General features: G+C 40.9%; 2 protein-coding genes across 9 annotated transcripts in view; one reads left to right on the plus strand and one right to left on the minus strand.

Moving 5' to 3' along the window:
• CC2D2A (coiled-coil and C2 domain containing 2A) overlaps window positions 1–17050 on the plus strand; it is a 1114036-nt gene extending 1096986 nt beyond the window's left edge. For all 7 annotated transcript variants that reach the window (XM_087963696.1, XM_087963695.1, XM_087963697.1 and 4 more), the window contains 3 exons: window positions 1214–1272; window positions 12715–12892; window positions 16508–17050. In XM_087963696.1, the coding sequence (XP_087819822.1) occupies window positions 1214–1272; window positions 12715–12892; window positions 16508–16696 (426 nt within the window). In that variant the 3' untranslated portion in view covers window positions 16697–17050. The remainder of the gene's footprint in view (window positions 1–1213; window positions 1273–12714; window positions 12893–16507) is intronic.
• A 2002-nt stretch (window positions 17051–19052) lies between these two features.
• Window positions 19053–27420, minus strand: part of FBXL5 (F-box and leucine rich repeat protein 5) — a 40383-nt gene continuing 32015 nt past the window's right edge. For both annotated transcript variants that reach the window (XM_087963700.1, XM_026675864.2), the window contains 2 exons: window positions 22415–22563; window positions 19053–20657 (listed from right to left, as the gene is read on the minus strand). In XM_087963700.1, the coding sequence (XP_087819826.1) occupies window positions 20581–20657; window positions 22415–22563 (226 nt within the window). In that variant the 3' untranslated portion in view covers window positions 19053–20580. The remainder of the gene's footprint in view (window positions 20658–22414; window positions 22564–27420) is intronic.

Below are 27420 nucleotides of genomic sequence, written 5' to 3' on the forward strand. Positions count from 1 at the left end.
GGTGTCAATTTAATCTACAAAAGCACATTTTAACATGTAAAAATAAATATATAAATAAATAAAAACTAGAGCTGCCCATCATAAAGATATGTAGGTTTAATCCTTTTCTGAATATAGTGAAAGGTTTCTGGTTTTTTTTACTAATTAACTGGTTAGGTTGCACTGTGGAAGACAAGAACCTTATCACAAGTGAAAGCCAGTTTGGTCTGGTGGTTCATGTGGAAGTGAGAAAAGTTGAATTCTAGTCGTGCCTCAGGCACAAAACCAGCTGGCTGACCCTAAATTCCCAGAATTAGGAAACAGGCAAGGGCAAATTAATTCAGGATATCTCTTCTTGCCTTGTCTTCTGGTGTTTTTGAAAATAATTGACTCCCTCTTCTTTGTAGCAGTCTCTCAAATATTGGAGCACAGCTATCATGTCACCCATAGTCTTTCTTTTCACTGAACTAGACATACCCAATTTCTGCAACCACTCTTCAGTGTTTTAGCCTCCAGCCCCAATCATCTTGGTTGCTCTTCTTGGCACACTTTCAACATCTTTTTTATATTGTGATAAATAAAACTGGAAGCAGTATTCCAAGTGTGGTCTTACCAAGGCCTTATAAAATGATACTAAAACTTCACATGATCTTGAGTCTATCCCTCTATTAATGCAGCATAGGATTGCATTGACTTTTTTGTTGGCTGCAGCACACAGCTAGCTCATAATTAAGATATATATTTAATATTGGTTGCTTTATGCAAATATGTAAATATTTATTAAATATTATTTAATGTATTCAATGTTATATAAATATGTATTAAATATTTGTGTAATATATATTAAATATATATGTAAATATTTAATACATATTTAAGATATATTTTTAAAAAATCAACTCCAGTTCTTACCAGGTACTGAAAAGATTTTTAATCAGAATAATGTGCCTATGCCACCACCACCTTTCACTTCCCAAACTGGAAAAAAGTTGTTTGTGCCTCATATTACACAGGTGAAAGAGAAACAGTTTGAAGCTAAACATATAATTTGATTATCCTGTATAAATTGTATAAATGATATTCACTTAGTCAAAATGATTTTAATGTAATTTTTCTTATGCCATATTAATCACTTCAGATCTTGAAAGAATAAAAGTACTGATTAATTTAAAGTACTATAATATTGAAGTGAATTTCATAAATACCAAATTACTTCTCTTTCTGATTTCATTAGCCTGAAGAACTCTTCTACCAAAATGCAGACAAATCTGTTGCGCTACATTTACAGAACAGGTAATTTTGCATTAATCATAATATTCAAGGGCTGAAAGTTAATGCTGCCAATGTTTTAAATTACCAACAGATGGCAGTACTGATGTGCAGGAAGCTGCAATATGTTCTTTAGCATCTGTTCTTTCACTTCACTTGATGGGAGATTGCTGTGAGAAAAGGAAATATAGGTATGGTTGAGTTTTTGATTGCTGAAGGATCCTTTCCAATTGAAAACCACTTCCAAATGCAGGTTGTATATGGTGTCACTGGGCCAAAAAATATAAAGGTAGTAAACCAGAATTGATATGTGTGATCAAGCACAAAGTAGTTGACCTGTGACAACCAATATACTTTATGTGAAAAGAGTTCAAGAACTGATAAAGGACAATTGGCAGATCAAAGGGAAATTGCTGTCAAGCTTGATTTTCGAAGAAATGTGAATATCAGAAGGGTTGTGCAGAATGAGTCCCTTACATGGCAGGAAAGAAGTTTCCAAGAATTGAAATTTACAGCAGTTGTCACACTGCAAGAATGAAGGTGAGGAATTTCTTTGCAGCACTTCAGCAGTTTATGCCAGGGGTGTCAAACTCAAGGCCCACGGCCCACATCTGGCCTGTGCTGTAGTCAGATTCTGCCCATGGGGCCGTACTGGTCTACCCAATGTGAAGAGGAAAGATCGGTCCAGTCTACCCAACACAAAGAAAGATCAGGCCAGTGTAGCTTTGGCCTGGTCTACCCAGTGCAAAGAGGAAAGATAGGACCAGTGTGGTGTCAGCCCAGTCTACCCAGTGCAAAAAGGAAACATGCCAGCAGTTTGGGGAGTGGCTTCAAGCTGGCCACACTCCCCGAGGTCAATCACAGCCCTGATGCGGTACTCAATGAAATTGAGTTTGACACCCTTGGTTTATGTAATATGAACCCATTGTTATGACCCAGAAAGTACTATTGGTCCATGCAATATCACCCCAAAGAGAGGTGAAAAATGTTAACACCCAGGCTAAGCAGGAAAACTCATAGCTATAATTTCTTGGGACATAGATGGTATTATTTTCTTGAACTTGACAGCACTGTCAGCTCAGAGCACTATTGTCAGGTCTGCCATCTTCAGCTTCTTCACTTTGCTGGCATCCTGCCATAAATCACGAGAGGTGAAGGAATTTAGAGAAGTAATGTTTAGGCATGGAAAAGTGAAGACAAATTGGGGGGAGAGAAGCTGACGAGAACCAGAGGTGTCAAACTGGAATAAGCCAGCTGCCATGGATTCCTGGCCTGGGAACAGAATGCAAAACTACAATGGAGAGGCATCAAGCATAAAAGTGGCTCCCAAAACATCAAAAATAAATACTATTGGACACTGGTGAACTGATCAAGGGGGCAGGGCCAGGGAAAGGGGAAGAGTGTAACCCTTGTGCGGGAATATTCAGATCTAGCTTTGCTTTTGCTGCAACTCCTTATCACAGGGGTGCCTAACTTCATAGAGGGCCGCATCTAACTTCATTGAGGGCCGCATCAAGGTTGTGTTTGACCATTTTCATTGGAAGAGGCACCACGGGCCAATCCGCTGTTTCCAGGGCAGCCCCGTAAGCCAAATCTAAGCGTAACGTATGAGCCTCGGTGGTGCAGTGGTTAGAGTGCGTACTGCAAGCTACTCCTACTGCAGTCTGGCAGATCAAATCCCACCAGGCTCAAGGTTGATTCAGCCTTCCATCTTTCCGAGGTGGGTAAAATGAGGACCCAAACAGTTGGGGGCAATAGGCTGACTCTGTAAACTGCTTTGAGAGGGCTGTAAAGCACTATAAAGCAGTATATAAATCTAAGTGCTATTGCTATTGCTATCCCGAGGGCCTTGAGTTTGATACCCCTGGCTTATCACATCACCCACATGAAGTCAAGGGTTTTCTTTCCTAAATGTCTAAGTTGGGGCAGGTCTGACATAATGCTAGATCTGTAATAACAGTCAACCTGGAGACATATCTCTACTATGGGGACCATGCACAAAATGTTGGCACAAGAGAATGATCAGGAAGAGATGGAAGCTTGGTGGGAGACCACATCGAAATCCCTAAGCAGAGGAGACCACCCCAAGTGGCCAGGAGAGGCAGAGGGCTGCAACAACCAGTCGAAATCCTGATGGTCGCTGGCAGTCAGAAGGGCGATTAGGAGGAGAGACCTTCTAGAGCACGGGTGTCAAACTTGCAGCATCACGTTGCCATCACATGATGTATCAAAAATTTTTCCCTTCGTGGAGCTGGGATGTGCATGGCCTGTGTGTGACATACCCTCGGGTTGTGATTTTGACACCCCTGCTCTTGATACCTTCACTCGGGGGACCAGAGGAAGTTGCCAGAGGAAATCCCACATCAAAGATGCGGACAAAGTGGCATGAGGCAAACCAGATGATGGCAGCATGCTCATTGAACAGGCTACAGAATTCCTGAAGGGCACCTTCAACAACCTCCAAGCACATGAAGATCTAGCTCAGTTGGCACCACCAGCACCTGAACCAGGGCAGGGGGACAGGCAGACGATGGTATGGGTACACTCACCACTATGGTCGCTATGGTGTCTGCTCCCTGACACCAGCTCCAGCAAAGCAGCTGGCACCATCTCCGATGGCCCAGCCACCTCCATGGGCCTGGGCCACCCCACCAAGGAGAAGACAGCGCAGACTACGAGCTTTGGGGTGAGATTCAGCAGAGACCTAAAGCATTTGATGTTCTTAACCCAAGTGTGAACCTACATGCAGGAGCTGCACAACTTCAATCAGTTAAGGGTAGCCCTCCGGAAGAGATTTCAAGACCCCTTCACTGATTGGAAGGCCAGGACAAGAATTAAGATAAACCAAGGTCGGCAATACATTGCTGCCTACACCCAATAAATCTGCAGCTTGGCATGCAGATTAGTTGATTGATCACAAGATACACTGATAGAATCTTTCCAAGACAGGCTGAATGATGTCTATAATACTTGCATCTCCAGAAGTATCCCGCACACCCTTCATATGTGGTATGTTGTAGCCAAAGAAATTGAAATCAACCTAGCCCGATCCCGCAATTGTCCCAACCGCAAATGGCAGAGGTCCCTCCCGGCAGAGAAGAGAGAACCCCCAAAACCAGGGGGGCAGGATCAAAGCCCACTCCACCACTCCACTGGATGTTTCAAATGCAGAAAAGAGCAGCCGATTGCTGAGCATCACACCCAGTGCAAAAGGCCACTTCTGGACCCGCAAAGAAAATGGGAAAAAGCAACTCCAATGACTCGGGAGACAGCCCTAGGAGTGGAGGTTGTTGAGTTCACTCCATCACCTGGTGATGTTACAAGAACTCTGACAGCATCTACCAGGAACCCAGCATGGAGCAACACCGACATAGATGATGACCCCTTGGTAAGTCACTCCATGATATCCATGATGATCCTAATAGAACTGATTGTGCCTTCTTCAGAGTGTAAGGAGAACCTGGTTGCCCTCCTAGACTTGGGCTGTACCAGATGCCTGGTCAACCTGGCTTAGTCAAGAAACTAGGTCTGCGACTAAAGGAACATAAAATACCCATGGCTTTCTGCCAGTTGGATGGTTAGTAGCAGGAGGGCCCCCCATGACATTTGTCACTGAACTGATAGAGATGAGGATGGGACCCCAGGAAGAAACCCTAAGCTTTATTGTGCATCATACATGGAGAGACCCATTGTATTGGGACTAGCGTGGCTCCTCCTATGTAAATTGGAGGAAGAGGAGGAGGATATTAAAGATTCATGAAAGGCATCTGAGGAAAACTGGCCAAACTCAGACTCGGTATCAGCATCAGAATCAGAATAGAGCTAGAAGTCCAGCCCCCTGCTCAAGCAGGAGACCCTATACCATTTTAGACAAGTGACTATTCCATAAAGTAAAAACCTCCAGTGATGAAGCACCCACAATATCTGAAGGGAAGCTGTTCCACTGGTTAATTGTCCTGTTACGAAGTTGCTCCTCACACCAATAGGCAGGAATGCAAAGAGGGAAATTGGGGCTAAACATGGGAGTGCCCCAAAAGAGATCCCCAAACCCTCAACAAGTATTGGAAGTTACGAGATGTTTTCAGTGAGCCCCACAGACTGTTCCATAGAGATATTGCCAAGGGCCACACTACCCAAGCTGAAATTGTATTCCATGAATCCCAAGAGAGCTCAAGGAGCCCCAGGCATTCATAGATAAAAACTTGCAACAAGGGTTCAGCCAGCCAGCCCTGGTACTATTCCAGGAAAAGAAAGATGGGGCCCTCCACCTGTGCATGGATTATCATGGGATAAATGCAATCTGCATTCAGAACATTTATCCCCTATCCTTAATGAAAGACATGTTGGCCCACTTGGCAAAAGCGAAAATCTTTACTAACTGGACTTGCAGGTGGTGTACTACCGCATAAGATCAAAAGGGGGGATGAATGGAAAACTGCATTTAACTGTCCTTCAGGGAGCTTTCAATTCCGAGTATTTCCCTTTGGACTTCTAGGATGGGCTCCGCCCCACACCAGAAAAGAACTACAAAACTTTTCCTGGGATTCACAAATTTGTTAACACCTGTTGTGGCTCACAGAGCTGGCAGCAGGTTTGGACAGTGAGGAGGTTGGGGAGGAACATGTGGCAGTCCTGGAGTCTGGGGAAGGCTCTGACGAGTGCTCTGCATCGGAGGCAGAGATGGGGCCAGGGCCATCTGACAGTTATCAGCTGCCTTCGGAGTCAGACATCAGTGAGGCAGAAGAACAGCTGGAGCCTGTTCCCAGTGTGCGCATGCACAGAGCTGCCAGAAGAAGGAAACAACTAAGGAACAAGAGTCGACATGGGAGTAAAGCCATAGGCGGACGGTGAATGGCCCCTCACAGAGGGAATAAAAGAGGGGCGAAAGGGGAGTGGGGTTTTGCAGGAGACAATTAGTTCATTTGTTCCTGAATTTTTGCCCAGTATTGTCTGCTACAGTGTGGCATCTGAATGATATCGGCCTGGGAACTCTCCAAGCCTGATAAAGGTCTGTAATTGTAAAATATCTTGAAAGACTGTTGGCCAGGACTTTGATGGAGAGGAATTCACTGTAAGGAGTTTTCAAGATGGCTGCGCACATGGATGCTGCAGCTGGCCGCTCCTTCTTTCATTGTATGGTGTGTATGATTCAGTGTGTGATTTGAATTCTTTCCTTGATTGAATCCTGTGGGGCAAGGGACATCTATAATCGGTAAACCTTGTTACAAATTGGTCTGAAATGTGAAAAGGCTATTACAGATGATTTTATACGTTCTCATAACATACTGGAGGAGGCAGCTAGGACCCTGGGGGAGCCATGGATCACTATCCCTGCAGGAAGGAGGAAGAGGTGGAGAAAGAGGAACAGAGGATGCCCTGCTGGGATTCTCTTTAGGCTGAGTAAGTTTCCACACAAGCCTTCAATTCCAAGTATATTTCTTACCAAAGCAAGATCTCTGACTAACAAAATGGATGAATTAAGGCTACAGATTGCAAAGACTAAATTCATCAAGAACTGCTGTGTTTTGCTAATCATAGAAACTTGGCTTCATTCACTCATTCCAGATGCAGCTGTTGAGCTGGAAGGCTACACAGCTCACTGGCAGGACAGGAGTAGAGATTCTGGACTTCCGGGTTGAGCCCTCCTCGCTGACGGACCGTAGACTGTGACTGTCCGCAGCCACGGCCTATGCTCTCTTTTCGGAGAGCCCCAATCCTTGTGATTAGGGGCTGAAGCTGCCTCGGAGGGGGGGTGGAGAAAGGGGAAGCCACCAGCCAGGTTGAGGGGAGCCACATCTCCTCCCCTTGACTCAGCAATTTTTCCCCCTGAAGACGACTGAAGCGGTGGTCTAAAATGTCCACCCCGAAGAGGAGGACTCAGCTGGACTAAGTTTGTGCTGGAGTGAAGAAAGAGGTAGATAACATGAGAGCTGGGACAAGTGAGCGCAACAATTAAACAAAAGGTACCCCAGATTAACGAAATAAGAATTTTTAAGAAAGAAAAGAAAGTGGCGGAAATATAAAGGAAAAAAAATACAAAAAATAACTTTGACAGCTGAACAGGGCTTTGAACTGGGAAAGGAAGAAGCCGGAACACAATACTTAACTAAATTGGATTAAAATATTTTGGCAATAAACAGGCATAAATTAAAGCTGAACTTAAGAGTGTTGGTGGTGGAGGGAAATATATAAATTGGAGATTTGATTGTATTGGATTATTGAGGCTTGAAAAACCCTGAATAATAAAACGGGGGGAAAGGTGAAGGTTTTGTATAATGGAGAGTGCCATCTTGTGGACAAAAATTTCAGTTTAAAAATAAAAGGAAAAGATCTTGTTTATCTATGAACTTGATTTGATACAATGTAAAGGAAATATTGAAACAATATAACAAGAACCCTAGAAAGTGAAAGTTGAACTAGAATAAAAGAAAAAGCAAGAAAAGACTGACTGCGGGACTAATTGGTGATTTTGGTATAGACCCAGTGTTGGAATAATTGTGAATCTAGAAAACCTGAAGAAGGAAGAAGAAAAATAAAAGTTTTTGTGGATTTTAATGATCATAAGAGTGTGCAATGATGATATCTCTTCAGGAACTAAAAATGGAACTTAAAAATATGAAAGAATTACTACAGGAAAAAGATGAATTGTTTGGCTCTGTTTTAAAAGCTATGGAAATGGCGATTGAAGAACATGAAGAAAGGACTTCAGAGAAGGAGGAGTTAGTTCAAGGAGAAGCCATCTTAAATAGACAATTAACACAAAGAACACCACAAAGAAGAGGGGGAAAAGGGGGGGTTAAAAATTTGAGATTCAAGAAGGTAGCTGAAAAGGGGAATACCTGTGAAATTAGGAAAGGCAGAAAGAAACAGCAGAAAAGGGGGAAGGAAAATACAAAGAGGGATACTAACGAGGGAGAAAAGATATGGGAAAATAAAGGGGAAGAGAGGTAATGAGAAACAGGAGCAGGAAATAAAGAAATATGGAAATAAAGAAATTTGTTTATTCAGAAGACATAGAGACAATGGTTAATGAATTAAAAAAAGGATTCCGCAAGGGGATGAGGGGTAATAAGAATGCATTTGTATTACAAAATATTTAGAAAATAGGGAAACATAGACTACTAAGAGAAGGAATGGACACTGATATTATTTAGTAGGTGAATGCATATTTTTAGTCTTATTGTTAAAAAAAGAAATGTCAATGTGTATTAAATAAGTTGAAATAATTGAAATGATCTATGAGGATGTTTAAAAATGAGATTAATATCAGTGACCAGGACTAGTTAAATGGATTAATTGTCTTTTCTTTTCTTACCTTTGTTTTGAAATTATAAATAAATTATATGAAAGGGGGAAATACAAAGGGGGAAATATTAAAGGGGGAAATACAATGCAGAATCTGATGGAAAAGATATATAATGTTATGTAGATTTTTTAGGGAATGACTATTATTATAACTAGCTAAAAGCAAATGTTTATTGGGAAGTAAGGTGAGGGAATTAAGGTATATTTAAACCACAGAGATGACACATTCAAATTAGTAAAAGGGGGGAGGGGAAACTTTTTCTCTTGTGTAAAAGCTTGTATTAATTTAGAACCTATGGAAAGAATATGCGATGAAATTGCAAATTTGACAGATAAACAAATTAAAAGATAATAAGTATGAAGATATGGGAATTATATGTGATTTTAAGGAGAAAAGGGTAATTTGGAAAAGGTAAAAATAAAAGTGCATATTATTTTTATTTTTAAAAGAAATAATGTTTAAAAATATATATTTGGAATAAATTGAAATGAACTGAGAGGATGTTCAGATTGAGACTAATATCAGAGACTAGGATTAATTTGTTTGTTCTGTTCTTCTGTAAAAGTTGGAATGGAAAAGGTAATAACAGAATTAAGTTAAAATTGGATAAGATAGGAAGTTGAATGTAAAAAACGAATATATAACCGTTGTCATATTTGCATGTAAAAGTAAGTGATGACCCGGAATTATGTTGTCCACTTTTTTGTTTTGTATGTGAAAAACTGAATAAAACTTGTTTTTTAAAAAAGTAGTAGAGATTCTGGCAAGAACAAAGGGGGAGGTTTAAGCCTTTATGTGAACAAAAGCTGGTGTATCAATACAAAGACTGTAGACAGCCACTGCTCCATGGATCTGGAGTATATGACTTTTAAATGTAGACCCATATATCTTCCACGGGATTTCAGCGTGGTTTTGATTACTGCAATCTATATCCCACCTGATGCCAATACTATCATAGCTTTGGGATTCTTGTATAACCTCGTTAGTAATCAGCAGAATAAGTATCCTGATGCTGTGCATATCATAGCAGGGGACTTTAATCAAGCTGATTTAAAAGCAGTGAACCCTAAATTCTATCAGCATGTTTAAGTGTGCTACTAGAAGAGCAAACATATTGGACAAAGTTTATACCAAAATCAAACATAGCTATAAGGTTATATAATTACCACATTTGGGACAACCAGACCATATGTCACTGCTTTTAGCACCAACATACATCCCTCTTAGGAGACGGGCTCTACCTATGATAAAGACAGTGAAATCTTGGCCAGAAGATGCTTCCCAACAACTTCAGGATTGTTTTGAGAACACAAATTGGGACATCTTTTACCATCCTGACCTAGAGGTGCACACTGCAGCTGTTTTGTGCTATATCAAACACTGCACAGATACTATCACTGTGTATAAACATATTAAGATCTATCCCAATCACTGTGTATAAACATATTAAGATCTATCCCAATCAGAAGCCCTGGATGACCAAGGAAGTCCAGTGCCTCTTGCATGACAGGACCAAAGCCATGGGCAAGATATAGTGTTGCCAGAGCTAATCTGAAGAAAGGTATTTGAAGGCCAAGACTAATTATAAGAGGAAGATTGAGAATATTTTTATAGCAATAACATGAGGCAGGTGTGGCGAGAGATTCAACAAATTACAAACCATCAACCAACCAATGTCATCCCTGCTGAGGGGGATGCTTCATTGGCAGAAGAACTGAATCATTTCTTTGCTCGCTTTGAAGTGGAGACATCAGAGACAGATAAAATACAGCCACCAGCCAGTTGTAATCCCCACCTCATTGTGGAGGATCAGGAGATGAGGAGCATTCTGAGGACTATGGACCCTAGAAAGGCTGTCGGTCCTGATGGTATCTCTGGCCGAGTGCTTAAAGACTGCTGATCAGATGGCTGGAGTCTTTACCAAGATCTTCAATCAGTCTTTATCCCAGTCCACTATTCCATCTTGTTTGAAGGCTTCCACCATTGTTCCACTGCCAAAGAAATTCCCTATCAATAACCTCAACGATTACAGACTAGTGGCACTCACTCCTATCATCATGAACTGCTTTGAGAAATTGGTCTGCCGGCACATCATTTTTGGTCTTCCGCATACATTTGATAAACATCAGTTTGCATACAGAAGAAGCTATTTGTACAACATGTATATAAACTTCATGGAGCTCCAAAATGCATAATTTCAGATCGGTGGCCAGGGGGTATCGGTCAATTTACTTTGCAATCCTTGCAGGAATTCCTAAAGAAGGTGGTTAGCTCCTCCCATCATCCTCAGTTAAATGGGGTGTGTGAACGTAAGAATGGCATCCTGGAACATGATGCTACATTAACTACCAACAAAAGAATTGGGCAGATCTCCTCTCTTTCAGTAGATTGCCTACAGTAACACAGTAGATAGTTTCACCCCTTTTCAAATTGCATCTGTGCAGGACTTTTTAGCTATGCCAAATTTGCCACAAACTAAGCCACAAACCACATCATTAGCTGAATGGATTAGCCAACTACAAAGTAGCTGGTCCACAAAGTGCTCGAAGAGGCGCAAGAAACATAAAAAACATGCTGACAAAAACCTTCCAAGCCGAAAGACTTTAACATAGGTGACAAGTCTACTTTTGCACTAAATACCTGCAGTCTAGGCAGCAATAAAAAAAATAGGGCCCAAATACATTGGCCTGTCATCAATTCAGTAATGGCTCAACTGGGGCTACCAAAACCTCTTAGATCTATTCATTCAGTTTTTCACTATAGTGCATTGAACCCAGGAATCACTTCTCCCCTACCCCTTGCAGTGAAATCACAACTTACTTCCATCCTATTTGAAGGTTAAAGAGAAGTTAAAGAGAATTTAGATTCTTGTAGACACAGAAGAAAGATCCAATACCTAATATGGAAAGACTTTCCCCCTTCAGAAACAGAATCGGTGGATGCTCAGCATGTCCAAGCCCCAAAGCTTTGCAAGTTCCATAACAGGCATTCAGATAAACCCCACTGAAAATTAATTATTCTCTTTGTTTTTCTCCCATTCTTCCTGCAAGACTAATGTCCCTGTTGGGGGGACAGAATGTCAAGTCTGACATCTTCAGCTTCTTCGCTTCACTGGCATCCTGCCATAAATCCTAAGGGGAGGAGAGGAATTTGGGAAACTAATGCTTGGGCATGGGAAAGAGAAGACAAAAGGGAGGGGGAGAGAATCCGATGAGAACCAGAGGTGTCAAATCGGAATAAGCCAGCTGTCAAGGATAACTGGTCTGGGAACAGAATGTGAAACTATATCGAGAGGCGCCAAGCATCAAAGCATTTCCCAAAACATCCAAAAGGAATACTATTGGACACTGGTGAACTGGTCAAGGGGGACAAGCCAGAGAAAGAGGAGAAGTGTAACTTTTGCGTGGGGATACACAGATCTAGTTTTACTTTCGCTGTAACTTTAGTAAAAGAACCTATCACTTCAGCCAAATGGAGTTGAGGGTTTTTCTTTCTTAAAAGTCTAAGTCAGGGCAAGTCTGATAACTACATTGCAACACTTAAAACAATGTCTCCAGTTAACTTGAAACAGGGTTTGTAAACACAAGATTTGCTGCAATATGACATGTTTCATACATTACAAGCTACCCAAGACACAATTGTGTGGTTGGATTTCATTGTCCTATCCTATGTACCCTGCAGATTTGGTCTCATGCAACCTTCACCTTTTCCCCAAATTTAAAGAATGTTTATAATGTTGACACAAATGAAAAGTTGGAAAGGACATCAGAAGACAGATATTGAATTCTGTTCTCATCTAGTTCCCTAGCTGAAGTGACAAACCCTCGTGTTACCATCTCAAATTTTTTTCTATTATGAAAATTGACTTCAAATGTTATTACTAAAATGTGGGGTTTATAAATTAAAAATTAAAAAATAGTAGGAATCTAAACTGTAGCGTTTTGAATACCTTTTCATAAGCCCAAATATATGATATATAGAGAAGCCAGAAATCACATTTCTAACGTAGTTTTAGTAGTTTGTTTACTTAGGCTATACAACTCCAATTGAAAATGATTCTTGCTAGCTCATTCTTGATGTTCTGCAATCAAAAACAGTTGCAGAAAACCCACAGAATTTCAAATGCAAATTTAACATTTTCAAAAAAATTATAAATGCAGGCTTGAGAAGATATTAAAAGAAAAAATCATGGAATGGCGGCCAAACCACTTGACACGTTGGAACAGATACTGTACCTCTGCCCTCCGGCAGTTCTTGCCTCTGTTGGAGAAACATCAAGGCAAAGAGGCAGAAGACGATCATCAGGCAGAATTACAAAAACAACTTGGAGACTACAGGGTATGGATAAAAATTTTTATTCCTGAAAAGCATTTTAGATATTTGATAGCTATGATGCAGCAGCACAATGAGGCAGTGTTTTTTCAAACTTAGCAACCTTAAGATGTGCAGGCTTCAAAGTGCAGACTGGGGTATTTTGGGAAATGAACTCCATGCAGCTTGAAGTTGCCAAGTTTGAAAAATACTGCCCTAGAGGTATTCAGAAAAAAACGTTTCCACACCCTCAATGGGAAGATATTCCCCATCTAACAGGATTTGGTTTCTGACTTAAACTTAGGAGCAGTTTAACTTTCATCTTAGCATCTATTGGAAGGAAATTATTGCTTTGAAGTTAACTGCTTAAACTGGTAAAAGGGCCAAGTCAGCTTTGATTTAGCACAGGAGTCTTCAAACTTGACAGCTTTGAGACTTGTGGAATTCTTCCTCCAGTCATGTTAGCTCAGGAATTCTGAGAGTTTGAAGTCCGTAAGTCCTCAAGTCTTAAACTTGCCAAGTTTGAAGACCCTTGATTTAGCACATTATGTTCTAAATCAGTCCCTTGGCTTGCCTAACTAGAGCTTATTAAGGGAAACATACCCCACTACATTTAGCATTTCCTGGGCCAGATTATAACCTTCTTTTACACAATTACTCATGTGCATAAGACAGTGATCCCCAACCTTTTTGATCCCGCGGCCCGTTACCGGCATCAGCTGGGCGCCGCCATTTTGGTGAAAGTGCATCAGCTTTGAAGGCGCCGAGCATCGTTTTGATGAAAGCGTGCTTCCGGTGAGCTTTCTCCAGGAAAAGCTTTCACCCGGAAAGCTCTTTTTCATGAAATCTTTGATGGCGGCTTCGTGAGCTTTCCAGCTCACCGAAGCACTTTTTCATCAAATGGCGGCGTCTGCAAGCCGCGCCCGGTAGGGAGTTGTTCGCGGACTGGACCGGTCCGCGACCGTGGTTGGGGACCCCTGGCATAAGAAATATTGTGTACAACTTAGATTTTTTTTCCTCAAAAGACAAAGTGAGAATGGCAATTATTTTAAAGAATTTGGACAATAGTCTGGTGGCAGAAAGGAGGGAAGGAGTTTAAATCATAAGTTATACCTGACACAATTCTGTATTGTTATTTTTTAACTGTATTTTGATAATGGCATCTGCAAATGCAAAATGAAATATTGCAAACACTATCGCTGAATCCTGATTTATTGACTTAGGTTGATCTTTATTTGATCAAAAGTAGAATTGCTGGCAGGGGCATCCACAGAAAGGAGTTAAAAAATTGACACTGATCCCCAACCATGTGATTGAAGACATCCTTTTTACATTGTTACATAGACATAGAAAGGAGATGGAGCTTGATTTGCATGGCTGTCTCCACTATCCTGGCATTTTCAGTCCCCCTTCAATTGCTGGAAATACTAAAGATAGAAACAATAGATAGAATATAAATAGAAACGGAGGGCCGCAAGGACTGCCCCCTCTTGATCCCCGAGCATGGAGAGTGGAGAGAAGGCAGAAACAGTGCAGGCCAACACGATGACTCAGGAAAGCGCCCCGCCTCTCTTCATAAGGCACACCTGGGGACTGAGATTTAAGGAGAAGCTGGGGGAGGCGCATTTGTCGGGAACAAACTCTGAATTTGTAGAGTTTGGTGTGCTGGTACAAACATTTGGAGTTTGCAGGACTGCTTGCTTCTTCCTGATTTCATGGACTCAGTGCCTTGTTCTTGACTTCGTGGACTCATTGTTTGTTCCTTGGTTCATGGACGCATTTCCCTGCTCCTTTGTTTTGCTGAACTAGGTGCAGCCAGAGGCTGCCATGTGTGTGCGTGCACGTGCGTGCTTTGCACTGGGATTTGCCAAGAATGTAGGAATGTTTGGGGGGAGATTTGGAGCATTAAAGGGGAGTTTGAACTCTCAGCTGGCCGTGTGACCTTCATGCCCCGTCCTGGGTCATTACAGCGGAGGAAAAAATGATTAGTTGATTTGGCATGCAATGCCGTATAGTGGCATCCTGAGGGGAGGAGGAGGAGGAGGAGTTGAAACAGTTTATGTCCAGAATGTGTGTAGATAATTTTCTCAGCCCTCTTTCTGACCCATGCAATATACAGGTCCTCGATCGAAGAAAGGTTGGTTGCAATAATGGGGCTCTGATGTTGGGTGTTCATTTCCAATCTTGGGAGATTATAGAACCGAGAAATTTGAAAGTCTGTACTGTTGATACCAATATAGAAAGAGGTGGTAGAATAGGGCTCCTCCTAAAATCCAATTTCCTCTCTAGTTTTAGTATGCCAGTTATTCAACCTCCGTCAATATATGCACTCATAATCGTCTCAGTTGAAATCAATGACTGTTGTATCATCTGTAAAGTTCAGTACTTTAACAGCGGGATCCTTAGAGATGCAGTCATTGATATAGAGAGAAAAGAGTAATGGAAAGAGTACACAACCCTGGGGGTCAACTGTGCTAATTGAACAGGTATTCAATGTCATTTTAACTAGATTCACCTGCTGTTTTCTATCTGTCAAAAAACTTATAATCTACCTATAAGTGTGGACAGGCCTAGCTAAGTCAGTTTAGAATGAAGAATTTCTGGAAAGATATTGGTGAGTCTACAAAAAGGACCCTTATATAGGTTCCTCGGGGATTCAAGATGCTGTAAGATAAGGATGTCAAACTTAATTTCATTGAGGGCTGCATCAGTTGTGTTTGACCTGGGGGGCATGGCGTGGTCAGGGGGGCATGGCCAGCTTGACATGTTGGAGGGGCACCTGTGGTGACCCAAGTGCTCTGCCAGTGAAAACGGGCTCCATTTGCGGCCACAATGGCATCCTGCAGCCCTTAGCCAGAGAAAACGGAACTCGAGCGGCAGCTGTATGCGACCCTCCCAATCTGTTTTCGCTGACACAGGCACCAGGGGCCAGTCCTTTGCTGTTTCCAGGGTGGTCCTGCAGGCCAGATCTAAACACCCTGCTGTAAGGTGCAGTGCAGTGCTATGTTAACATCAACATCAAATGCAGAAAGTTTAATTTATATGACCTTCTGCTCATATAGGATTTGAAGCTTTATTTGATTGTTAGCAGAGGATCTGATTTACACACACACACACACACACACACATCCTGCTATGAGTTGTTTCCCAAACCATTTTTATTGATTGCTTCCAATAAATTTTGTAAAGGAAGGTAAGAATCTTGTTCCACAGGATCTGTGAAAACTGAACAGAACATGACCAAATTCAGCGTAGAAGAAACTGGCGAAAGAACATACAGAAATTTACTACACAACCTTATTAGTCTCGGGGGGGGGACGGGACCTTAAAGACACACCCATAAACATCTTTTTATTTCCATAACCAGTTGGTAAATGATTGAAAATAACTCCTAAGCAGTGTTCTGCAGTTTTTCCCGACTTCTAGGCCTGCAAAATTGATTAAAAGACTGCTTTTTTGTTCAACTATTTGCCTTGTAACTTTGTTTTTTTCTAATGTAAACGGCAGAAAAGGAACTATGTTCAGTTAGTGGTTAAGAATATCTACGCTTTGCAGGGCCCATCCAATGCTGTTAGAAGCCGGTATGATAGAAGTGGTGTCATTAGATAACCCTTCTTCTCCTTCTTCTTTCCCTTCTTGCAGGTCTCTGGATTTCCCATCCACTTGCCATTTTCAGATGTTGCATCCATAGTTGAAGCTGTATATAGTACGGGAGTTCATAAAACTGAAATTCCAAACACAGAATTTGCACTAGCTGCGTATGTTCATGCTTACCCCAAACACATCCTTTCAGTGTGGATTTACGTGGCTGCTTTGGTTTGTAATCGATAGGGCTCCACAGAAACAGATTGTTTCCACAAAGTCCAATAGTTGCTGCTGTTCAAGGAATTTCCTGCCTGATCCCCACAGTAGAGTTAAGGTTTATCTACAGAAACATCTTTGTGGTGGCACCCCAGGGGTTTTGGTGCCAAATTCCAAGGGCTACTAACACTATCAAGGAGGCTGGCAAGAATGAGCAATCAGGAGTTGAAAGCCATTGGTACCTGCATGTGCTTAGTCAATCATGTCCTTCTGTATCTCCTGTCACATCAAGGCAGGAATACCCTTGTCTCAGAAGATTTCATTACTTTTGCCTTCAAACCTTAGATGACCTATTAAACTCAATGCCCAGGGAGTGTAGCAGGGGGGGAAAAAAGGTAGCTCTTGACCCAGCCTCAGCCATGGAAGCTCCATAACTAAGTGCAAGATGGTCTCCCCCAGCCCAGCTTACCTTATTGGATGGTGGCTATAGATATAAAATGAAGACGCCCATACAGGTCGCCTGGAGCTTCTGAAGAAAAAGCAGCAGAGTTCTGAATAATATACGTAGATTAGTTTGGTAAATGTGAAGATTATTGCAAAATACAGAATAATAAAGTTGGAAGGAACTTTGAAGATCTTCTAGTCCAGTGGTCGCCAACTGGTGGGCCGGGGACCACTGGTGGTCCACAAGAAAATTTTGGTGGTCCGCAGAGAAATGTCACTCCCAAAGCACTTAATCCAGGCTGCACGGGAACACAAGGCTTGTGTCGCTTGCATTGCGAACAACACGAGGTAGTGAGGTGAGGTGGGAAAGCGCGGGGGGGGACGACTTGCCCCACTCACCCCACGTGCCTGGCCTGGCCACCGGGCTGCTGCTTTCCATTTCTTTCTTTTGTTTTTGGCTGCATGCAAGGGAAGCAGCAAAAGTCTTTCTTTCTCTCCCCCAAACTCCCACCAGAAATGAGTCTTTCTCATTTCAAGGCATCCTGCTTCTACCGATGATCGATCGGTAGAAAAACAGGGTGGAGAATTTTCCTGCACACTTTTGGGGGTATTTTCCCAGGGTCTCTGGCTGCTTCTGCTTTTTCTGCAGAGACCCTGCAGGAAAATCCCCCACCCCGTTTTTCTACCGATTGATCGTTCTTTATTTGGGATCGCAGGATACAGTCTCTCTCTCTCTCTCTCTCTCTCTCTCTCCCTCTCCCCCTGAGAATGGAGCTGAGAAGCAAGTTAGGAATTGGCTGCCTTGGAAGGGGTGTGTGTGTGTGTGAGGGACCTCTGTGTGTTTGTGTGTGTTTCTATGTGTGAGAGAGAAAACATCACCGCCAGCCCTCTGAGGTTAAATCAGATCTCTCTCTCTCTCTCTCATTCCCACCAACGTCATCAAGTCACCGTCACTCAAAATTCATGTTAGTGGTCCGCAGGATTTAAAATTATGAGTTTGGTGGTCCCTGAGGTCCAAAAGGTTGGCGACCCCTGCTCTAGTCCACCCTCTGCTCAGTCAAGACAGACCATTCCAGACAAATAGCTGTTCAATCTCTTCTTCAAAACCTTCAGTGATGGAGCAACCACAACCTCTGGAGACCAGAAGCTTTCTTAAGTTGCAGATGGAATGAGAATTGGTAAAACATGTCCAGTTTTAATGCTGCTGAGGTGTATTCGATGCAGAGCAACTTTTTCATTTTATTTTCATTTGATATTATTGAAGTGTAAAACATCCCACCCCCAATCAGAGTTAATTAGATAAGACTCCTTTCAGTTGCTGTGAAGATTGTAAGAGTATAGTAGAAAAGGCAACTTAGAAGCATGGAGATTACTCTCCAAAATGGACAGGGAGGAGAGTTACCGAGGGAAATAGGTATGCCGTAGTTGATTCCTATCCACATTTCATCCAGCAGTTCAAGGCAGCATACCTGTGTACCCATGTTTATCCTTTAATTCTCCTGATGAAAATTGCTTTATAGTTGTATAAAATTTTCTGTCCTGGGGCAGCAAAAATCTCAACTATTACTTCCAGGCTTTGATTCTTAGATCTGAATCCTGATCGTTTAATCTTAGAGATACCATTGTGTACAGGTAGGCAAGTAAACTCTCAATACACGAGGCAAATTCTGGGCATCTGTGCAAAAAGTTCCCATTCCCATTTCGTGGAAGGAAATCAAATGGAGGACTCTTACCAGAACAACCACTGAACTGAATATCTGAAAACTGAACTGTTTGGAATAGAATGGCAGGACACTAATGTATTTGAATTTCTGTCTGCAGTCTTTTTACTTGTTAACGCGAAGTATGTATACATGTCTTATGAGTTGTTTTTAAACTTAAAGCTTCTGTAAGTGATTTTTTAAAGATATCATATAAATCAAGGTAACTTATTTACAAAATAAACATTAACATATAGTACATTTATTTTCATCCAATTGTGACACAGAATTATGACAAAATTACTTTCAGAAAAGTTCTTTCAAATCCTCCTATCCTCTTATTTGTTGGTGGCCATTTGGACAAATTCCTTTGGTGGTGTTTTTTTTTTTTTTTGGGGGGAGTCACAGCTCTCAAGACTGCATGTCACATGAAACCAAGCATTGTATTTTTCAATACAGGTAGTTCTCATTTAGTGACAACAATTGGGACCAGCAGCCTGGTTGCTAAACAAAGCATTGACGAAGTGGGAAACCATAAGATTGTGACTATGCTTTGTCACACCTCCATCCTTTGAAATGCTCACCCCAGTGCTGGGAAAATTAGGAAGAATGAAATTTTTTAAAAAATTAATTCATTATTTAATTATTGCAAAGGAAGGGATTATAAGAGAGTAAGCAGACAAACAATGGATAATATCCATCAAAAGGAATGCAGTTCTGCTGGTTCCTTTGGGTAACATGCTTGGGGCTTGAAGCCACAAACATCTGGGTGTATTCCCTAATATGTACCTGCTTATGCTCTCTTGCTTCCTTCCTCTTCAGTCTCTACTCTGCAGGGGGGGAGGTCAGACATAGGACAATGCATATGACTGTAATGGTAGTCACATGACTGCATGGGTGGTAAACTTATTCCATGGTTGCAGTTATTTTTTTCAGCACTCTGCTGTACCAGGCAGTCAGTGAGGTCTACTTGTAAACACATTGCCACCTAGCACGAATAACAAATCATCTTCTACCTTTTTGTATCTTCCCAGCATGCAAATGGATACAAGAAAGTTTCTTAAAGCTGCAGTTTATTATAGTTGCTCTTGATCACAGAGAAATTGCTTCTTAGAAAATCCCTTTCAAAATTCAACATCTTTAGTATGTCTACATAGAAGATGTAGGGAATTATGGTTGCTATGCATCTACAGTTAAGCAAATGCTTTGAGAAGCCCACAAGATGATGTGACAACGGCAGTCACTGGCCTGCTGTAGCGCTATCAGACTAACAAACTCTGATGCTGATGGGAATGTTTTATTTACTGTTCCTCAAGCCTAAAATGTGAAATCAGTACTAAAAGACAGAAAGAATCTCCAATTCATAAAGAACAACTCTGGCATAAGGTTATGGGGAAAATAACTAGTTAATATATATTGTTATCCAAATGTGTTTTACATTCACTGAAAAATTTCCATATAAGCTTTTTTATGGACTTAGCACAAAGAGGAGGGGAAACCCCAAATTTAAGTGCCAAACATTAGGGTGAAGGTGATTTAATAATTTCTTTTCACAGCACAAAAAAATTTAACTCTCACCTTCCAAATCAGTACAGAACACTCTGAAAAATGATAAAACCCTACACAGGTTGCTTACAAGTTTCTGAATTACGCAGCAAAAACAATTCACACTCCTAAAGAAAACAGTCAAGAACAAGATGCAAACGGTAAAGTGCATGAGAGGAAGCCTGTGGAGCTAAATGAAGTAGACAAAAAGGGTAAGGAGTTGGATCATTCACCAGAGCGGCAGCAGGCTCGAAAACCACACTGCAAGTTCTGGCATCCACTGGCGGTTCCAGCGTGAGGACCTGTGTAAAGACAGAACAAATGTGAAAGGAAGAAAAAGGGACTGGATGCAGGCTGAGCAGAAACTTTCCTAGCAGAAATGTGTTTCTGTGACTTTCACTAAGGGTTACAAGTTGCACTAACAAAATCAGTGAAAGGTTATTGATGAATGGGGAAATCTCAGATTACAGGGAATAATGGAATACACAGATTCATCCAATCTAAGTATATTACTCCACAAAAATTAAAGGGACATTGTGAGCCATCACTTACTAATGAAACTTTCAAAAAAAACTGGACTGCACATTAAATCACTATCAAAAGCTACTTACCTCCATTTGCTAGGACTTTTTCTTTTAAAAAAACATGCAATCCAGTGCCTATATTATCTGACATATAAAAATAGGTGTGCCACTGAGTTTCAGTCAAACTTCTCTTAATGAACAAGCACAATCAATCATGTTGACCTTAGCAATATATAGATATTTCATCTATATATTCCAATCTTAATATAACCTTTCTGATTCCTTACTGAAACTATAATCAGTGTGCTAGTGCAACATCATATTGAAGAATTTAGTAAGATTAAAAATCCTAAATTTTGCTACTGATTTTCTATATACAGTATGTTTTGTCTATAGAAGAATGCTGAAGTAACTTCCAAACAATCGAATTACCAGGGAAAGATTGTAATTGGGTTAAAAATACAACTTTTTTAGCAAAAAAATCCACATTTAGTCATTGTCATTTCATTAATTTTTCAATGTTTGCTTCCTTCCCTCAAACTACCCTGTTTCTCCAACAATACGCCCCCCCAATAGGAAGTCCCAGCATGTTTTATAGGCATGAAATGAAATTAAGCCCCTCCCCACATGATCTTGTATATTTCTCACTGATATTTGTGCAGGCTATAGGAATCTGGTTGGTCAGAACATTTAAGCCCTCACAGCCTCAGTTTCCTCCTATAAGCAGTTAACAGTAGACCTGCCCAGTATATTCAAATTTCTATACTTCAAGTAAAAATAAAATGCTGCATCTTATGGAATTCCTCACTATAGAAAGAGAAAATGAAAGTAGCACTAGATGTCATTTTTGAAACAGATGTAATTGTAACCATTGAGAAGTATTTTATCATTTTGCAAATCTATTCTGAAACACGCTTGGAGAGCAACATTTGTCATGTGCAAATTTCACTTTCATGAGGTGTAACAAGTGGTAAGTCAGGAACTTGCTAAAGATACCAACATAACCATCATACAGGAGCATTTCTGCCAAGACTATTCCCAACATGGCTTTTGGTTTGTAAGTTCAGAAATTGTTTCAGGCTTAAGATGATTTCAACTCTGAGCAAGACTGCCATTTTTAAATGTACTTTTGCACTGAAAACAAAATTGGTAGTTAGAATATTATTAGTAAGATACTTGGTACTAAATAATCTTTGAAAGCACTCAAAATTAAAATATTGAGACTTCAAGTCATCAAAACTTCAAAACAAGATTACATGTTACTTCTAATCTTTTTACAAACATGTATGCCAGAATAAGAGCAAACACAAAAACTAGAGATTTCTTTCTTTTATAAATCGATCGTTAGCTATTTGACTGAAACTAAATTCTTTAATATTCCTCGCAACTATGATTCCTTAAGAAAACAGCATAAACTTAGAATAAATTTTAAATCTATCTTTAGCAACAATTTATCAAATGTTTGTAGGGTATACTGGAGGTCTTCCACCTATATGAAGAAAAAGATTTTGAAATTTTTATTCAAAAAACATTACCGTTTATGTTGTCACAGTAGTAAAAGTGTTCATGATTTAGGGACGGGCACACCGAGACCAAATCTTGCAGACCTGCACTGGTTACTGTCAGACAACCAGAGAGATTGAGGTGTTCTAGATAAGGTAGCCCACCTCTAAGAGCCAACATCCTAGGAGTGGAAAACAAAGCTCAGTTAAAACCATGTCAAGAATTTCCCTTATCCATCCATCCAAACTATGCCAATTGTTTGCAGTCTTTTCCCTATATGCTCTGGCTGTCAGAAATTCAACTCAGGAATGCTGGGAGAAATATGCAATTGTGTTGCCAAACCACTGCACCCATAAATAGCAACAGTTCCTGGAGGTCACAGTTCATCTAAAGCTAATGATCTGCAAGAGGTCAAAGTGGAAAGTGGTAACAGATTTTTGAGTGAGGAAGTATAAAAACAAAAGTTCCAAGCAGCAGTTCTATTTTAAAGACTGTGACCTACATTGGCCTCAAAACCTATCAATAACAGTCCAATATTTGAGATCTATGTAGAGCTTAGTATTATTTCACAATAGCTAATAGAAGATTTCAAATCCTCTAATAAATTGTTCTAATTATTCTCAGCTCAACAATTTAAAAACTGCTTTGGAAACATCTATATTCCATCTGATTTGCAGAACTTGCCATCTTTTATCTTTGTTACAATAGTGATTGTAAAATATATCTCCCATAAGATGATCTTGACAGCAAGTGGTTAATCCCACCTCTTGTAATTGGATTTACCCCTTTTCCATGGGGAAAGCCCTCTCCCTTCTGGTATACCAGCCAAGAACAGAAATCCTCCCCCCACCAAGATCACAAAAGAAACAGAAGAACAAATACAATAACAAAGTAATAATTTAATTTAAATTACATTCTTTAATTTTTATTTAAATTTTATTTAAATTCTTTAAATTTAAATTGCATTCTTTGGTGGAAGGGTTGGATTTGATACATTTAGTTCTTTTTCCTCTCAATGTATATACTAGGTGTTCTATTTCTTGCCTTGTCTTTGACATAACCTTTTACCTGATTTATACCTTCCCTGGCACCTCAAATGACCAGAAAATTCTCACCTCTTGGGGGAATGCAAGGGGAGGAGGGGGCCATGTGGATTGCAGTGCTGGAAGATAGCCCTGAGAAACTTTACTTAACTGCTTTCTCAGAGACATAGGTTACAATATCTCCACACCTGCGGATTGGTGGAATCCACATCGGACTGTTGGGAGGGATCTCTAATTTCCTATAACCTATTTCCTAGTTGTATGCCAAGGGATCTCAGAGCCTGCTTTGAATTCTGACTTGCTTTCACCCCTTTTCAATAAAAGGTTCCTTTTGAAATACAAAGTTTTCAAGAGTTTATATGAAGGGGGGGAGAGGCTGGTCCTTACATAAAGCAGGCTCCGTAATAGTGGTCAACCCAGAGAGAGAGAGAGATAAATTCTTCCTTAAATTTTACTCAACCAAGGGGACCCTACATCAATGAACCCTAAAATAAACTGGAAGAGAAACCGTACATTTTCAGGAACATGTAACATTTATAAACATCCCAGAGGGAAGAAAGGAAGGAAAGAGAACAGGGAAACAGCCATGGCCGGCCACCCTGCTGAGCCCACTAGTATCCCCAAAGAATACCAGGATTTGGCTGAAGTATTCAGCGAGGAGGCATCTGATGAACTTCCACCTCAGAGCGTTTATCGACAAAAATCTAAAAAGGTTTCATCAAACCCACCCTACCAAAAATAGCTGCCCCAGTATTATTTCGCTAAAAGAAAGATGGCACCCTATGCCTTTGTGTGGATTTTAGGAATATGAACATAATCAGCGTGGAACCCACTCCCCCTTATGAAGGACATGCTGACCCACCTCTCTAAAGGAAAAATCTTTTCAAAGCTAGATTTATGAGAGGCATACTAATGCATCAGAATTAGGAAAAGGGATGAGTGGAAGACTGCTTTTAACATCCCACTGGGGTGCTACCAATTTAAAGTACTGCCTTTTGGATTACAAGGAACCCCTGCTGTATTTATGCAACTAATTAACGAGGTACTCCATGAACATTTATACAAAGGGGTCCTAGTTTATCTTGACGACATTTTAACTTACACCGAAACAAAAGCACAGCACATAAAGCTAGTCCGGGCAGTTCTCACGAAACTCCAAGCTGCCAAACTCTATGCAAAACACCCTAAATATGAGTTTTACCAAGAAAAAATTGACTACCTGGAATATAGAATATCCCAAGAAGGAATAGAGATGGATCCACAAAAAGTAAAAGCCATCATCAATTGAGAGCCACCTCAAACCCGCAAACTACTACAAAGTTTCCTGGGTTTTGCAAACTTTTACCACCAGTTCATTCCAGCTTTTCTGAATATCGCCCTCACCATTACAAACTTGCTAAAAACAAAAGGGGGGCAGGAAACCAAAACAAAGGTAACCCCTTAACTGGACCAAGGAATGCCAAGCGGAATTCAAAAACTTAAACAACTATTCTTAATCGAACCAATCTTAAAACACCCAGACCCAGAACAGCCATTTGTCAACCAAACAGTGACGTGGCAGTAGGAGCAGTCCTACTCCAAAAGAACAAACATGGACAATTGCAACCATATTCATACACTTCCACGAAATTAACAGAAACAGAAACCAAGCAAATATGTGCCATATGGAGAAAGAGGCATACGCCGCTCTCCTCACCTGGAGACATTTCTTAGAAGGGAACAAAATCCCCTTTGAAGTCTAGACTGATCATAAAAATTTAGAAGTGCTGAAAGCTCCACGGAAAACTTTCCCCCAAACAAGTACGTTGGGCGCAATACTTTAAATGTTTTAATTTCACTCTCAATTATCTCCCAGAGGGGAGGAATTTTTTAGCTGATGCCCTGTCAAGAAAACCGCAATATAAAAGCAAAAAGACTGAATTTGTTAAACCAATTCTCCAAATAACCCAGCTAGCCGCCAAAGTAATCACCCGAGCGCAAGTCAAAAAAGAACCACTTGCTGACAGTGCAACAGCTTCCAAATTTAAGGAGGCACTACTTAAGGATGACTGGTTCCAGGCTCACAAAAATATTTGCTTATTTAAGGGTGGTTTAGCCTGGGTAGAGAACAAACTTTATGTCCTTGCCAGCCAAAGTCTGGGCCTCATGAAACAATGTCATGACTCCAAAATAGCTGGACATTTTGGATTTGTAAAAACTCTGCACCTCATCAAGAGACAATTCTAGTGGCCATCCCTTTAAAAAGACATCGAGAGCTATGTTGCTAGCTGCCCCACCTGCACAGCTGCAAAAAGATGACAAGGAAAATCCCCAGAACTTCTACAAACTGTAGCCGAACCTTCAGCATCCTGGAGAGATTTATATGGATTTTATAGTGGAACTGCCTGAAAGCATGGGGAAACAGTTATTTGGGTTGTTAACGGACCTCTTTTCAAAACAAGTCCATTTTATACCCTGCCAGAAAATTCCAATAGCCAAGGCACTAGCAAAAATGTTTTTAGTACACATATATCGTCTACATGGAGTTCTTGGATGGGGTACTTAACATACTTCCAAATTTTGGCGGGCTTTTTAAAACCTGTTAGGCTCCACCCAGTTGAGCTCTTCACACCACCCACAAACGAATGTGGGGTTGAGAGACCCAACGGGGTGTTAGAACAATACTTAAGATGTTTTATTAGCTACCAACAAGACAACTGGACTGACCTTTTGCCTTTTGCTGAGGTAGCTTATAACAACTCTGTGCACAGTAGCACTGGTTTCACCCCATTCCAGATAGCCACAGGACAAGAATTAAACCCCATGCCAGAGCTACCCACCAAGGAACCTGACATCCCTCCCTTAAGGAATGGATAAGCAATTTACAAACCACTTGGCCAGTGGTCAGACTAGCCCTAGAGCAGCTTTTAAAGCTCAAGCTGACAAAAAACGCAGTGAACCTAAACCGTTCAAGGTTGGGGACCACGTATATTTATCTACAAAATTCCTACAATCATTACAACCTTCTAAAAAACTGGGACCAAAATTCATTGGCCCATTTCCCATCACTAGAATCATTAACCCTGTCACTGTAGAACTCCTATTTCCTAAGACATCTAGACAGGTTCATCCAGTATTTCACTGCAGTCTACTCAAACCAGAAATCACTTCAAGCATCAGACCTCCTTTACCCACACCTCTAACCCCCCATTATGATGGAAGGAGAACAACATTTTGAAATTAGAGATATCCTTGATTCATGCAGTCACCATAGCTCCACACAATATTTAGTAGCATGGAAACACCTACTCTCCTCCCAAAACAAATGGGTAGCCAAAAAAACATGTAAAAGCCCGCACACTGTTACAGAAATTCCACCTGAAATACCCACACAAACCATCCTAATTCTTAATGAATTATATATTTGATGTCTTCCAGGTGAATTTTCCATTTTTATGAGGGCAATATGTGATATCCATGTACCTGCCATTCTTCAGTGGAAGAAGGGGTGGGGGGTTGGATTTCATACATTTAGTTCTTTCTCCTCTCTATGTATACTAGCTAAACTTTACTTGATTTATAACCGTTCCCTGGTGCCTCAAATGCCTGGAAAATTCTTACCTCTTGGGGGAATGCAAGGGGAGGAGGGGGCCATGTGGATTGCAATGCTGGAAGATAGGAACCAACATGAGGAGCAAAGGAAAACTTTTTTTCATTAGAACAGTAACAATAATTGTATTGTGTTATACATAACAAAGGTAAAGGTTTCTCCTGTCCAGTTGTGTTCAATTCTAGGGGACAGTGCTCATCTCCATAGGTGAGGTAACCAAGCATTGTCTGAAGACATTTCTGTGGTCATGTGGCCAGCATAACTATTCACTGAGGCACATGGAACACTTGCCTTGTGGTTAACTATTTATCTGCTTGCATTTGCATGCTAGGTGGGCAAGAGCTGGGGCAAGTAATAGGAGCTCAGCCCATCGCGTGGCACTCGGGTCTTGAACCTGAGCTGTCAG

The sequence above is a fragment of the Notechis scutatus genome, chromosome 4 (assembly GCF_049901735.1).
Source record: "Notechis scutatus isolate UNSWTSFEM ecotype Mainland chromosome 4, rNotScu1.2, whole genome shotgun sequence".
Classification (NCBI taxonomy): Eukaryota; Metazoa; Chordata; class Lepidosauria; order Squamata; family Elapidae; genus Notechis; species Notechis scutatus.